We start from the raw sequence: 14905 nt of genomic DNA on the forward strand, positions 1-14905 counted from the left end.
TTCTACTTACCTATCAATATATCTAAAGACTATCCAACCTATCTAATAAATGTGTAAGAACTTTAATGTCCAACAAATATGTAACAGCCATATGTTATATTAGATTGTGGTTAACATTTGATTTCCTATATTAGCTTTTGTAAACTTTGGTGTATTTAATAAATTTTGTTTTTTAAAATAGTTTTTGTTCTGGCAAAAAAGTCCACAGATGAACAGAGAAAATGAAATTTTATTGTGCTTGTGAAACTTTAAATAAATCCATACAAATGCCACAAACCTTTTGTTTTCTGCACTTGCAAGAGTACAACAAAAAGTCTATCAGGATTAATTAGTGTGATTTAAATTGAAATCAAACAATATAAATTCTATACTTAAAGTTTACGAAATTCTATCATGTTGTGAGTTAAATAAGGCCACAATACTGTTATGTTGCAGAATATGTAAGTCTGAAAGTGTTTTATTGTTAACAAATCAATAAGCCTATAAGATCTTTAAAATTTTCCCTTATTTTGATTTATCTTTTCACCAATCTCAATTGAGAAAAAGCATGCTTTATTAGGAAAAATATCTCTGTCATTTGTCTATCAATAATTATCTAGTAACACACAACTCACAAAAAAAAGGCCACATGGGGCACCTATACTCAGCAAGTTATATTTTACTATAACTATTTTCTTTTTCATTAAAAGAAATTTTCAAAGACTTATTTTTATTTGAATGGCAGATTTTACGGAGAGAAGGAGAGACAGAGAAAGAGAAGATCTTCCCTCCACTGGTTCACTCCCCAAATGGCTCCAAAGGCCAAAGCAGAGTGGATCTGAAGCTAGAAGCCAGGAGTTTCTTCCCAGGCTCCCATACGGGTGCAGGGTCCCAAGAGCTTGGATCAGTCTCCACTGCCTTCCAGGCCACAAGCAGGATGCTGGATGAGTAGAACTGAACACCATACTAGACAAGAACTGGCAGCTTTATCGGGATGCTGGTGCCACAGATGGATTATTGGCTTGCTATGCCACCATGTCGGGCTCCAACTACACATCTTCTTAACAAGTGGCTTTCAAAAACTCATCTATCATATTTAGATTTTTAAAATTAAAATTATTCTCTTCACAGAGACATGGAAAATTACCATTAAATTAATGGTAATAGGGCCCGGCGCGGTGGCGCAAGTGGTTAAAGGTCCTCGCCTTGCACGCCCGGGATCCCATATGGGCGCCGGTTCTAATCCCAGCAGCCCCGCTTCCCTTCCAGCTCCCTGCCTGTGGCCTGGGAAAGCAGTCGAGGACGGCCCAAGGCTTTGGGAACCTGCACCCGTGTGGGAGACCCGGAAGAGGCTCCTGGCTTCGGATCGGCATAGCATCGGCCGTTGCGCTCACTTGGGGAGTGAATCATCGGACGGAAGATCTTCCTCTCTGTCTCTCCTCCTCTCTGTATATCCGCCTTTCCAATGAAAAGATAATAAAAATAAATCTTTAAAAAAAAATAAATTAATGGTAATAGTAAGACGATAGTTATTTATGATCTACCTTTAAATATTTAAAATTTTATTCTCATTAATACAATTGAAATTTAACAATCAACATTAACAAGATTTTAAGAAAAACAGATTTTTTACATCTTCCTAATCAACATATATCTTTCCTCATAACAAATACATGTAATTTCATGTGTGAGCCTTTTTAACTTAAGAGAATAAATCTAAGACATTTCCACAATTTCACTCTATTATGCATCTAAAATACAGTTACTTCAAAAATATCACAATAAAGAAATAGAATATTTGAATGAAGGGAAATAAATATTAGAGATGGGTGATGTTTTAATTATTAATTAACAATTATTTGCTTATATTATCCTACGAGTGACACCAGAAATACTTATATATTTATGGCATAAATGCATAAGCATTATTAATTGGTTGGAATTATTTGTACTTCATATAAAGTGAATCTAAACTATGATTTAGATCTTTAAGGTGGTAAAAGCAAAACAACAATAAGAAAAGGATACAGCAATCCTACTTTCATTGTATTCTGGCACACACCATACTATTGGCACTGAAATATCTATTAGAGAATTTTAAGGGACTTTACGTTCATTGCCATTTAGGAAAGCTGACTTGCTGACACACCAGTAATCTGTGGATAAATTATTGTTTCACTCAACAAATATTTTGAGTGCTCATTTCATGTTAGATACCTTTTTATGTTTTGTTATGAAAAACATAGGGTTGTTGTCCTCATCAAGCTGGGGAGTCAGACATCAACTGAGCCACCATGAAATTCATGTAAAAAAAAAACTGAACTGACAAATGGGACACAGGAAATACATTTGGTACCAGGAGAGTGTGTAAGTAAGAATCAGATATGATCTGGAGAATCAGAATGGTTTGTCTGAGATGGAGGAAGAAATGGTTTAGACTGAAGAATGAGTAGGAATTGTCTAGAAGAAAACAGACAAATGAAGACAAAACACGTGCTACTAGGTAGACAGGAAGGACTGAAAGGTGGCTCTGTGGCTAGTACCAGGAAGGAGCTTTAGCTCTTAGGCAATAACCAAGCCTTCACTGCATAAGCCATGTTAAGGACTTTGATCTGTAGCCTTAAAACAATGAGAAGGTATTAACTTATTTTAAGATGATGGAGATGTAAAATGAGGGCATGGGATGAGATGAGAATCATTTTCAGGAGTTTCTCCTGACTGCAGGATTATGGATCAAACAGACAAAATTAAGAGGCAACTGCCACAACCTTCACTGAGCAGCTCTTATTTTGCCCCTTGTTATAATAAGAGAAAATTGGAAAGTACTTTAATTTCACCTTTTCTAAACCCACCTGTCATTTCTCAAGCCATTTCACTGATACATCCATGACTGCTGAACAGAGTGCACTCATAATCCTTGGAAGTTTGAGGAATGCAGCTTTAAACAGCCTACTACAAGCAACCCTAAAATTCCTTTTCAGTCTCTGGTCTCATTTTTAAATCCATGTCAATTTTGCTTTCTACATCATTAATGCGTATATCCATGTTTGTCCTAATATACATAAAAATACTGCTAAAAACGCCTAACAAAAGTCGACAATTTGGTTTCTTCCCATCATCTGGCTGCCACAACCACAGAGATAAACCATTTTGAGGAATGGAGGCCTATGCTATTCATGAAAACCATGAATTTACTCACTGAGTGTTTTCAACACAGTGACTTCGTACTGAAGGTTACACTTGATGGTCGGTTAGACATTAAACCATGACAAAGTCACAAAAAATGAAAACCTTTAAATTCCATTTTTTTTTCCCAAATTGACCCTTTCCTCCTCCCACTCTTTTAAACTAGTATAGATAATATACCTCTTCAGTATTCTTTACAGAAGTTAATATCTCCTCTTTCACTCTAAGCCTTAAATGTGAGGTACTATAAGGAAGTCACACAGAAAGCTAAAATCATTAAGAACAAATCAAGCCCTGAGTTTGCGCTGCTAGAAATGAAAACGATAATTTATCATTGTTTTAAGAATGGTATCAGCAATTAAAAGCCTATTTCCATTCTACATATAGGAAATGCATCAGTAAAATTCTAAATATCCAACAGCAATGTTAATGATGTAATTAATCTTCAAAATAACTCATTTTAACATTATTTCCAAATTATTCCTCAGAAACAGATTTGAAACAGCTGTACCAATTCAATACACATTCTTTGTGGGCTTATTTCTGGCAGCCAAAGTTTTATAATGTGGTTTTTATTTAAACCCAGGACATGATGAGAGTTTTATTGTCCTTGTGAAATGCAGATTTGTTCTTGTACTTTTTGCCACCTACTCACACTCCTCCCTCACTTTCTCTCTACTGCCCACCTCTCCCTTTCAGCAAGACAAACCTAGATGCAACCCTCTGGTTAATCACCCCATCTCAACCAGAGAGCCTCTTGCTCTGCCTCAACTGTAGAGATACACAGTTCTCGGAATGTCTTAACTAAATATCTTAAATGGTTACTAAAACCCTACGTTCCCTATAGACCCCTTTCTGTCTTCCTAAATTACCACTTCTTTCCATTGTTACTTATATATATAATATGTAAAGTTTTAAAAATCTTACAGCTTTACTAGTTTGAACATGTCTGTGTCTGGCATCGCTTAAAGCTGGTAATTTCCCCAAAGCAGAGAATAATTAATTGAAAATAATACATTAAGCACCCTCCATATAGGTACCTTGAATAAATTACATCTAAGGAGCAGAATCCACATAAATATACTTTCATTATAATCAGCACTAAGTCATTACTGCTAGTTTAATTAGCAAATAAATGCTAATGACACGAAACAATACCTGTAATGAACTTAACTTTGTATGTCAAAAAGGCAAAATCTTTGTTTAAAATGACAGGAATTCCTGTTTTTAAAATAAAACAAAACAAACCAGAGGATGATTTTTGGTGCTAGTTATCTTGCAATTTTAAAAATTTAATATTTTGAAAGTAAAAGTGACAATGCCTAACTTGACCACAGGTTTAACATACACATATTCTTCAAGTTCCCGCCAGAAAAGTACTACCAATCTATATCTCGATTAATTCAAAATTTTGATATTTTCTTTTATCAAATTAAGAAGAATTTTAATCTCAGCTCTCAGTCCTAGGAGGAGAAAACAGAATAATCACACAATACTGTGTATGTCAAAACTACTACAAAGATCTTATTTCATCATTATATTTTCCTCTTAATAGAAAAACACTGGTTTTGCCTTCTATACCTAAAATAATGTACTTCATTTTCTATCCTCAAGACGGCTGAGTCATCAGGACAGAAATCAGAAGTCATGGAATGTTTCCTGAAGAAAATGGTGTATAGTAAACAGGAAAGAATAGAGCATGCCATTACAAAATGGGTTGAGAGAAATCTTAAAAACTTACATTCCTTTAGGAATAATAATAATACAAGACTGGTTAGAGTTAAGATACAAAGACCATAAGAGAAGATCAGCAACGCAGGCCTTGTTAGTTGGCTCTGAAAATCACAGGAACTTTGACTCAGTACAGAATTAATATCACAGGATGAATGCCACGGAGGAAGCTAGTTCTGGAAAATAACTCTTAGTCATGTGATATTTTTAATGAGTCTCAAAGTTGAATGTGGTGCAAGAAAACTGGAAGTGTTTGGTGTGCAATAGCTAAGGAAATTAATAATAGTGGCTCTCCAGTGAATTCAGACACTTCTGCTATTATTTCAGTGGGCAAAAAGGGCGAAAGGACTGGGGACTCAAGCAACTGCAGATCATAAAGCGTTTCTAGGCCCTGAAAGTAAACAGACAAAACTGTGAGAAATAACATATCTTAAAGTAACTGAATGAAAAACATTATAGTTATTGGCCTACCTTTCTGCTTCTGGTATTTTTCAACAGCTGATTTGCTCTCATTTACTTTCTAAGGGTTTATGTTTTAGCATTCTGTTAAAACTACAATAGGATTGAACGCAATTTCTAACTGAGGAAGGCTGTTCTCAAGTGGTAGATGATGAATATGTGATTTTTTTTTTAGAAATTCTTAATAAAAATTACCTATTAAAAATTAATTAGGAATTCTACAAGATATCTCTAATTAGCTAGAAGAACTACCAGGATGATTTGCCACATGACTACTTATTTTAGTGACTTGTAAGGGGTTCGAGTCTTCAGTGGAACTAACATCAATATTGTGTCATATCAAATTTTAATTTTTGGTGAGAATTTTATGATTATCAGATTTTACAAATGGTAGAATTTGAGGTAAACAAAAAGTACAGGTGTCTTTCTTATATCTACTGAATTTTGTATTTGAGATGCCCTCAAATGTATTCGAATAAAAAGTCACAGGTAAAAATGAAGTATAATGTATAAATGGTTGTTTCAAAAAAATCTGAATGTACACTAACAAATCTGAATAATCTTTTCAATCCATTTCTCTCTCTGATGATTTTTGTATCAATTCAATGAATATCTAGAATCATAATATGGCCATGTGTATTTTTCTATGTTTAATGGATAATTCTCTGGTCAGTGAAGAGAAAAATACTCTGGAAGAACATAAGCCATGCACCTTTTTAAACAGAATTTTAAGTATTTATGATTGTGATCAGATGAAATCATATTCCATATGCCTTAAATGCTAAGAATGACGAAGTCATCTATTGGGAACATGTTCTGAAGAACTCTTACAATGCTGCAGTTTTTGAAGAGTCTTGTTAATTCTGGTATTGATTTTATAACACTGTCCATTATACAACACTAAATGAGGTTTAACTATCCTAAAGCTACATCCTAAATTAGCAATTGCCTTTTATACATTATTGCATTTGTGGAAAGAGTAAAAAGTATTTTTAAAAACATCTTCTGTTAAAGTTTATCTGGGGAAAAGGGTAGGGAGGGAAAAATCAATTAAAACAACAGTATGAGTTAAAAATTGAGCTCATCCTTCCTTTCATCCAAGACTTATTTTTTAAAATCTCATTTTCTGATATCTCAAATCAAATTTATAAGAATGTGTTGGGAATTTCAGAAGTAGCTGGAGACTTGAAATACACAGATAGTTACATCACTCATGCTGTTTTAGTCATAGCTGTGCACACGTACATAGATTCTACTTGGCTACTTAGCCGATATTTTCAAATAGGACCAAAATGCGTCACCAACAGGTATGAAATAAAGTTACTCAATATTTTAACAACCATTTAATATCACAGGTTATAGCGTTAACCTAACTTCAAAGAGGCTACATTCTAGGCAGTCGAGTGTAATGTAAAAAAAAAAAAAAAAACAACAAAACGTGTCAGAGTATGTACACTGTGTGTTCTCCCTGCTTCATGGACCAAACTGTGGAGAGGGGGGACAGCAAGAATGCAGCTGGGAGGGTGGGAGGTGAAGAAGATGGAGTATGCAGCACTGACTGCAAGCATCATGGGAACTGGAGAGGTAGTCTATGAAATTAACCCGACTCCCATGGATCGATGACAGCTTTTTCTTATTGTTTTGGCAAAAGCCTCAAACTAAAATAATGTTCAGATAAATTCAAATAACAGGTTTTAATCAAGCATTCTTCCTGCCTGTACTCTGGCTGCTTTTTCTATGACTGAGAAACAGAAGACAGATGTTTGTCCATATCTGAGGGGGCGGGGGGGGGGGGGGGGAATCTAGGAAACTGGTATTTCAATAATAAACATGGAAAGAGAAAAAGCAGCAGGAAGATGAGCCACTGCAGGACTTTGTCTTAGTCATCTTTATCAGCCTCAAGGCACCTTAGCACACAGGGGGGCAGTCATAAACAATGAATTAGGTTTAATTTAATTCATTCACACTTGTACTGTGCCTTACAGTTACAAAGCACTTTTCATATTATTAGAAAAGAAAACCAATAAATGAAGAATAAAGTAGTAAGGCAATAAAAGGAAAGCAAAACAGGGAGAAGGACGACTAAGCAAAAGACAGCAAAAGGTTGGCGAGAGCAGGTTTCCAATCACATCACCTTTTTTTTTTCAAAGTGCCTGGAGCTTAGAAACTCTGACTGTTCAGCAACCCGAGAAGGGGGCTGCCTCACCCCGGAACACGCATTTTCAGATAACACACTTTTTGTCCCCGATTGCTCTGCCTGGGGCTAGTGCTCAGCTTGTCTCCAGCCATGCTGGAACATCCACCAAGTGTGGCCAGATGTTTTATTCCATCCTATCCATGCCCTCTTCAGTATGCCCAAAGTCTTAGGGAAGAGCTGGATCTGGGGATGGAACGCGCGTAGCGTGGGGGAAGGGGGTCCTCCACAAACCCCTCAACTCCAACAACAGAGGGAGGTAGTGAGGCAATGAAGCCCTGGGACTCAGAGCTCACAACAGCAATTAGGAGGCTAAGTGTCTGTAATTGTGGTTTTCAGAAACTGCCAGAAGCAAAAAGAGGGGTACCTCTCCAAGAAGGGAGAAATGAGAGGGCACCTGAACACGCATCACTGTAGCCGGCGTCAAGGACCTAATGAAAAGCCTCCATAAGCCTGGGGAGGAAAAGGCAAAGTACGTGCGGGGTTGCGCAGGCAGCAGGGAGCCCACCGACACCAGCGTGGACGTCGGCCCGGGGGGAAATATGTTTCTTCATCCAAAAAGAGCACATCTCTTCTCAGCCTAGGGTGATGGGGGCAGACCCTGGCTCCACAAAAGGGTGGCCGCATCGTGACACACCATCATGCGGACCTAAAAGTTGCCAGTAGAGTTGGCGCCAGAGAAGGCACCTGGCAGGGGCAGCCGCCAAGGGGGCGTCAGGTTTCCCAGGAACAAAGGGGCTGGGGAAGAGGCGCCTAGGGGAACAGAGTCCGGGGGCTGCTCCCTAAACTAGCAGACAAGGGTCGCCACAACCTCCCGGCTTGGAGGCGATCAGGGTAATTGGGAGTAATGAGCAAGATGCTCCGGGATTCCGCTACCGCTCTTCCTGCTTCGGAAAGGGGTGGCGCCGGCTGTAGCTTTCCGCGCCCTTCTGCCTGAAGACAAAAGGAAACCGAGGACCCCCGTCCTGTAAGCTCCGGAAGACACTCACCTCCCCCAAGGCCAAGCACGATCAGCCAGAGGGGAAAGCCCCGAGGGCGAGTTCTGCCGCAGCGGGCGCCCCTCCCTCCGCCGCGCCGGGACCCCGAGTCCCAGCGCCGGGTCCCCACAGCGGAGATTACCTTTCATCCAGTCCACTACTTGACTCGGAGACCATTTGCTCACTGGTTCCATTATGAGAGCCATGGGCAGCGGGTCGGTTCCGTGCGGGGCGTGGAACTCAGACACAAAACCAAGTCAGCAGCCCGAGCCGCCCTCAGGTGGGGTCCCTTGCTGCCCGCAGCCTTACTGGGCGGGCGGCGAGGAGAAAGAAGCTTTTGTGTGTTGAGTCTCGCGGCTGCACTGTTAGCCAACCGCAGACAGCAGCGCTGCGAGAGGCGACCAGGAGGGCAATGCTCCTCGGTGAAGACTCCGAGCTGGGTCTGCTCAGTCTCCAGACGAGAAGGCGGCTGCTGCTGCCTCCCTTGTTCCGCTCGGGTCTCCGTCCCAGCGGAGCTTCAGTCCTTGGCTGGAGCTGCCGAGGGTCGCGGCGCCAAGAGAAGCAGCAGCCGCTGCTGCTGCTGCTGCCGCCGCTGCACGGCCCTCAGCTAACTTGCCCGCTCGCCTCGCGCGCGGGAGTGAAGCCCCCAGCACGACCAACTGCCCGGCGGAAATGACGAGGGGCCTCCTGCCACCCAAAATATCTCTCTGCAGCTCTCGGGTGCCGGGCGCGCGCGCCACGAGCCCCCCGCCCGCTCGCTGCCGCGCGGTCCCGCCCCCGGGGCCGACAGTCGGCGCGCGAGGCGCGTGCGCGTGCCTGCACGAGGCCCGAGCGCAGGGTCGGTCTGGCAGGCAGGCAGGCAGGTGCGGGCGGCCCGCGGCCTCGCGTTCCCGCCCTAGGGGCCGCCCGGGGACAGAAACGCGAGAGGAGCGCGTGCGCGGCAGAGGCGGCTCAAGCCCCAGCCCCACCCCGAGCCGTGACCGGAGCCTAGGGTCAGTTTAGTCCGTCAGTCAGTCTGTTCAGGTGAGGGCAGCTGGAGTTCGGCTCGAAGGGGCCTCCAAGGGGGCCACGGCGGCGGCAGCGGTGGCGGGACGGGCTGCCCACCAGTTGAACACTGGCCATTGAGGCTGTTGAGGAGGTACTTTGTGGCCCTGCCGCCGAGGGGAGGGACACAACGCCGCGCACGGGGGTTGCGGCAGGAGCTCGGGCTTTCCTCACTCTCTGCTGTCCCGGCTGTGAGTGGGCTCCTGAGGTGATTCCCGAACCCCGCGCACGCCTACGAAGTCGGAGGCGTGGACTGGCGGGGAACGGAATGGGGGCTCCACCACAGTGAAATGCAGCGATGACGAGGCAGGAGTGCCAGGACTGTCGGATCTCCCAGCAGGAGGAGGGGGGGGGCGGCCCCGGAGGTCAGACACTAAGGCGGTCACCTGCAAGCTGTTTTTCCTGGGGAACATTTTCAAAGGGCTTGTTTCGGGATTTCCACCAGTCCCTCCAACATTGAGAGCACCCTGTCCCTATTTTAGACCATGTCATTTTACGTTCAGATGTTCTTACATAAGAAGCAAAGGGTAGCAGTGGAATTTTAAATGTGTGACACGTTGCAAAAAGACGTGAATCTTCAAAACTCATTTTCTTTAAGAATCCCACACAAGTTATGCACGTACCATTTAGTAAAATGTGGTCTGGCTAATGACGCTTCACTTTAAACAATAACCCTGGAGAATGTAGCTAAAAATGCTCTACCACCATTATGGGTGTTTTCTCTGTATCATTCTTAACGTCAGTGGGTAAAACAGAAACTGTTTCTATACTTATTTCAGTAACAGGAGATTTTTCCAGTTCCTGCAGTAACCCGGTTTTTAATAATTCGATTTTATGAGATACAGAGCACCCACTTGCTTCCACTGGCATTAGTTGACTATTCCTTACACACACACACATACACACACACACACACACAGAGGAGCTGAAACTGTAGCAGATAAACTGTTGGGGTGTTTTCATGCTAGTCATATAAAACGAGTAAAATGTCAGGTGACCTGTGTTTAGATGCACTACTTTTTCCCCCTAATAACTCAAACTTGAATTTTATCTGTGAAATTCTGGAAAAAACTTTATGTAAACAAGTCCACACTCAGAAAACACAGGCGTATTGCCTTTCCTGTCATAACCTATGCTTTGATTGTGATTTAGAGTTTTTTTTCTGTTGACCTGGTGTAAAAACTATTATAGTTTGGACTGCTGGTATTCCAATGATGGTTAAGAGCATTATATCAATATTTCTAGAAAAGTCCATTTCCAGCATCACTGCTCTTTGGAATAGCTTTATGTTAAAAAAAAAAAAAGTAACAAAAAGTAATGGCTACATTGGTAGTTTTTAGGGGTTATAATCATAAAGATGTTAAAGTCATTATTATCCACTAGTTCTGCTAATTAAAACCATGGCTATGTGTTGAACACAATTCTAAGCACGTCACATACATACCTTTATCCTCGGCACAGCTGAATCGTTAGCCACACTTTACAGATGAGAAAGCCTTAGCTTCCTGTCACCTGATTTATAGCACATAATTAGATAATGTTGAATAAATTAAAAAATAATGCTATATAAGCAATCTATCATGTTATGTGGTTGTACTGCAAGGTGATTGCAGAACGTGACCTTTAAAAGCTATTGAAATGTTAGACACATCTTGACAATAGGATGCTGGACTGTCTGCCAGTCTGTACCTGCAATGTCAGGACACACTTAAATAACAGACTGATGGCCTCATGACTGCTTGCTATTGTGGTAATATGGGGAAAATCAGTCAGGGGATAGGAATTGGGGGAGGGGGTAAGGAAATCTAGACCCTATGGAATAATACTATAAATTTTTTTAAGCTACTGAAATGTTTGTATTGATGTCCCAAAACAAACAGAATGAGTGATTAGAAGAGTCAATGAATCTTAAGTGAATATTGCTCATAAACTACAAAGAAGTCTTAGCGTCACCACAAGTATTCCTGAACAGTACCTTACAGACAACTGTGAGGATGCAGGAAATGACCAAATCTAGCTGAAACGCCACCAAGTGTGCAACAAGACTAGACTAGTGTAACAAACTACCATACTGTGCATTGTATTACCAGCCAGCTCAAAGTGAGATATTGCTTGCATAATGAAGAAAGGATAAATCAGAGCAAATATAAAAAGATCAGATACATCTTTCATGAAAATACCACTGACAAGATGGAAATGAAAGATTCCAGTGAAAGATTTTTAGCAAAACCCTACATCATAAAGAAATTGCACATATACTCAAGTTCTTCTGTTTGTTAGGAATTTATATGTTCTAATCACCCAAGATAATCATAAAAATAAAAACTAAAAATGACTGAAGTAAAAAATATATGGGTGCGGAGTTTAATAGACTTCACAAGGCCAAATGTTTGTGCTAATTCTTTCAGCTTCTGCTATAAAGCAGCATTTATCTTTTTATTTTTGCCAATGTAATTAACATGAAATATTTCACATAATTCCTTCACAGCATAACTAGCTTTTCACTTTATTTCTTTTTTAAAAAGATCCATTTTTATTTTTGTTGGAAAGGCAGATCAGATTTATAGAGAGAAGGAGAGACAGAAAGAAAAGATCTTATATCTGCTGGGTCAAGCCCCAAATGGCTGCAATGGCCATAGCTGAGCAAATTCAAAGCCAGGGGCCAGAAGCTTTTTCCAGCTCTCCCACATGGGTGCAGGGCCCTAAGACTTTGGGCCAACATTTACTGCCCTCCCAAGCAGTAAGCAGGGAACTGGATGGGAAGTGGAGCAACCAGGATGCAAACTGGTGCCCATATGGATTGCTTGGTGCTTGCAAGGTGAGGATTTTAGCCTTTGAGCCATCACACCAGGCACATAAATATTCTAGATTTTTTGAAAAGAAATAAGACAATCAGAACATTAAATTCAACGTTAGTCTTGACTCCAAATGACTTAGCTAATTTTTCCTACATTTTTCTTTCCGCAAGTTTTCAAATAAAGTAGTGTTTAATTCTTTGGCATGTTATTCAATGTTATCTTCATTTTTGTTTGATATTATATAATTATGTACAATTTTTCAGCTTAATTTTATCTTAATGCATAATGCAGCATCAAAGATTATGAGAAAAGTGTACTATCCTAAAATATCAAAATTGTTGCCTAGATATTATGATTTTTCACATACCTCAACAGCCTAAATATGAAAACCAAACTGTGATTCTTTGGAAGTAGCCATAAATTATTTTTAGGAACAGGCATGGTAGAAATATTAATTACATTAATTGGAGATGATAATGATCAAACCAGCACAGGTTTTTTCAAGAGCAGTGTTGTCAAAATTGTTACAGAAAAGACTCAGCAGACCATTGCTTTCTTCCAAGTATAATTCAGCAAACAGCTATGATTTAAGAACCAAATACTCCAAAGAAATGATAGATGTTTGAGGAGATAGACATCCTTTTCCTCATCTCTGCATTTCATCAGCGGTTCCTCAGCGTGGCAGTGGTCCTATGCATTCCTCTTTTTAAACAAAGGCGATTTTACTGGCATTTCAATGAGAAATCATTAGGCATCAACATGATTTGATGACTTCTGACTTTTTCTAATCTTAAAAATACCCTTAAAGAGAATCCTTTTCTCTAATGCTATTAATGTGCCAAAACTGTGTTGATATGGTTAAATTTCCAGAACTTTCAGTCACTTCAAAACAACCAAATGGCTTGATACCATTGCTTACAAAATATTCTTGAACCTGGTAGGACATACATTGTGAAATAGTTTTGTTTTTACTACTGTTTTCCACAAATTTTGGAAATCTTATATGTATATTTTTGTGTGTGAAGAAATAAAGCAAATAGGGTTGAAGAAAAGAATGAAGGCTCTTGATATAATCAACTACCCGATAGTAATCTGTCTAAGTTTTCAATTATCAAAGCAAGTAAGAAGAGACCTAAATTGCATATGGGCCTGCAATGCACTGCTAAGGGCCAACATGTTCCCTTAGATGAAACAGGAAAATGCACCAAGAGGGGATAATTAAATTGGCTGAATCCTTTATTTGCTATTCTTTCTCTAGGGTAAACTATATTAAATCAAGTTTATCCTTTCTTGACCAAGATTCACATCAGTCCCCTCTGGATGAAGAGACATTAGCTTGAGTTGAGGTTATCCCAATTGGATTCTATTAAGATTCTTCCCAGAACCCACATTCTGTCTTAATCACGCTCTGACAAATTACCAGGGCACATCAAAATTAGGAAACCTAGTTTTCTTACTAGATGTGACCCCAGCCCACTAGGGAAGTTGGTAGCAATTGATGAATGGCATATAAAATCATTATTAAACAAACCTTTTTTTTTTAGCACAATGTGCTGGCCAATATTATATCCTTTTATTAAAGAACTTTATCCTGAGTTCATGAATGTGAAGATGACCAAGATACTCATAGGGGAAGCTGAAATATTCACAGTCAATTAAATAGGATATTATGTAGTAAATGCAATGATAGATGTTCCCAGGGCTATGTGTAGAGGAATGCTTAAAGCAATGGGGCTATATGGAGAGGATAATGTCAGCTTTAGCTATTAAAGAATGATAGCCAATCAATAATATAGGAGACCTATAAGCTAAAATTAAGTGTGAGGAAAGTTATATAGGATTGTGTTATAGGTGCTTAGATGCCTAACACAGGAAAGCACAGCAAGAAGTTACAGGTGAGTCGCGTCAACAACTGGATTGTGACTAAACATTCAAACCAAGATAGAATGATTTAATGATTTTGAGTAGTTAAGAAACTTGGTAATATTTATATGTTTATGCTTTATATAAGCTTCTCTGGCAACTATAGATAGCATTGATTTGAGCAAAGCATGAGGAAGTGTAAATTCAAAGCATATGACAAAAGACCAGAGAAGAAGTGATTCAGGTCATATATAGAGCTTAGGAGGTAGGGATGGAGAGAGATGGATTTAAGAGATAATCGGGGAATCTGGTGGTTTGATGTGGAAGATTGAGAATACAACAGTATCAAGAACGCTTTCTACGATTCTAGCTTGGGCAAATTAGTGAATTCTTTTTCATATAACAAAGAAATAGAAGGAGCATAATTGGTAGTGGTCTTCAGTTCTGGACATCCTAAATATGAAATACCTGTGGAATAGTCAATAAGGGAATTTTAGTATGCATTCACATATGGTAATGTGAAGCTTGATATGTGGTGAAGATGTAAATTTAAGAGTCATACTAAAACAAAAAAATACAACAGAGACAGGGAGAGTATGACATGCCAATGGGACAAAGTTAAAGAGAAGAGGAAAGTAAAGTAAGTCTTAAGAAGAACAGGGAGGGCCTGGCAG

At 39.9% G+C, this 14905-nt stretch overlaps 1 protein-coding gene across 6 annotated transcripts in view; it reads right to left on the minus strand.

The window, feature by feature from the left end:
• Nucleotides 1–8994, minus strand: part of CNKSR2 (connector enhancer of kinase suppressor of Ras 2) — a 232610-nt gene extending 223616 nt beyond the window's left edge. For 2 of the 6 annotated variants that reach the window (XM_041000355.1, XM_041000387.1), the window contains exon 1: nucleotides 8669–8762. In XM_041000355.1, coding sequence (XP_040856289.1) covers nucleotides 8669–8732 — 64 coding nt within the window. In that variant the 5' untranslated portion in view covers nucleotides 8733–8762. Of the gene's footprint in view, nucleotides 1–8668 lie in introns of all 6 variants that reach the window. The other 4 variants (XM_041000379.1, XM_041000371.1, XM_041000362.1 and 1 more) reach the window with 3 other exon arrangements.
• Nucleotides 8995–14905: the final 5911 nt, after the last annotated feature.

This window comes from Ochotona curzoniae, unplaced genomic scaffold (genome assembly GCF_017591425.1).
Source record: "Ochotona curzoniae isolate NIBS_2020 unplaced genomic scaffold, NIBS_Ocur_1.0 contig_1274, whole genome shotgun sequence".
Classification (NCBI taxonomy): domain Eukaryota; kingdom Metazoa; phylum Chordata; class Mammalia; order Lagomorpha; family Ochotonidae; genus Ochotona; species Ochotona curzoniae.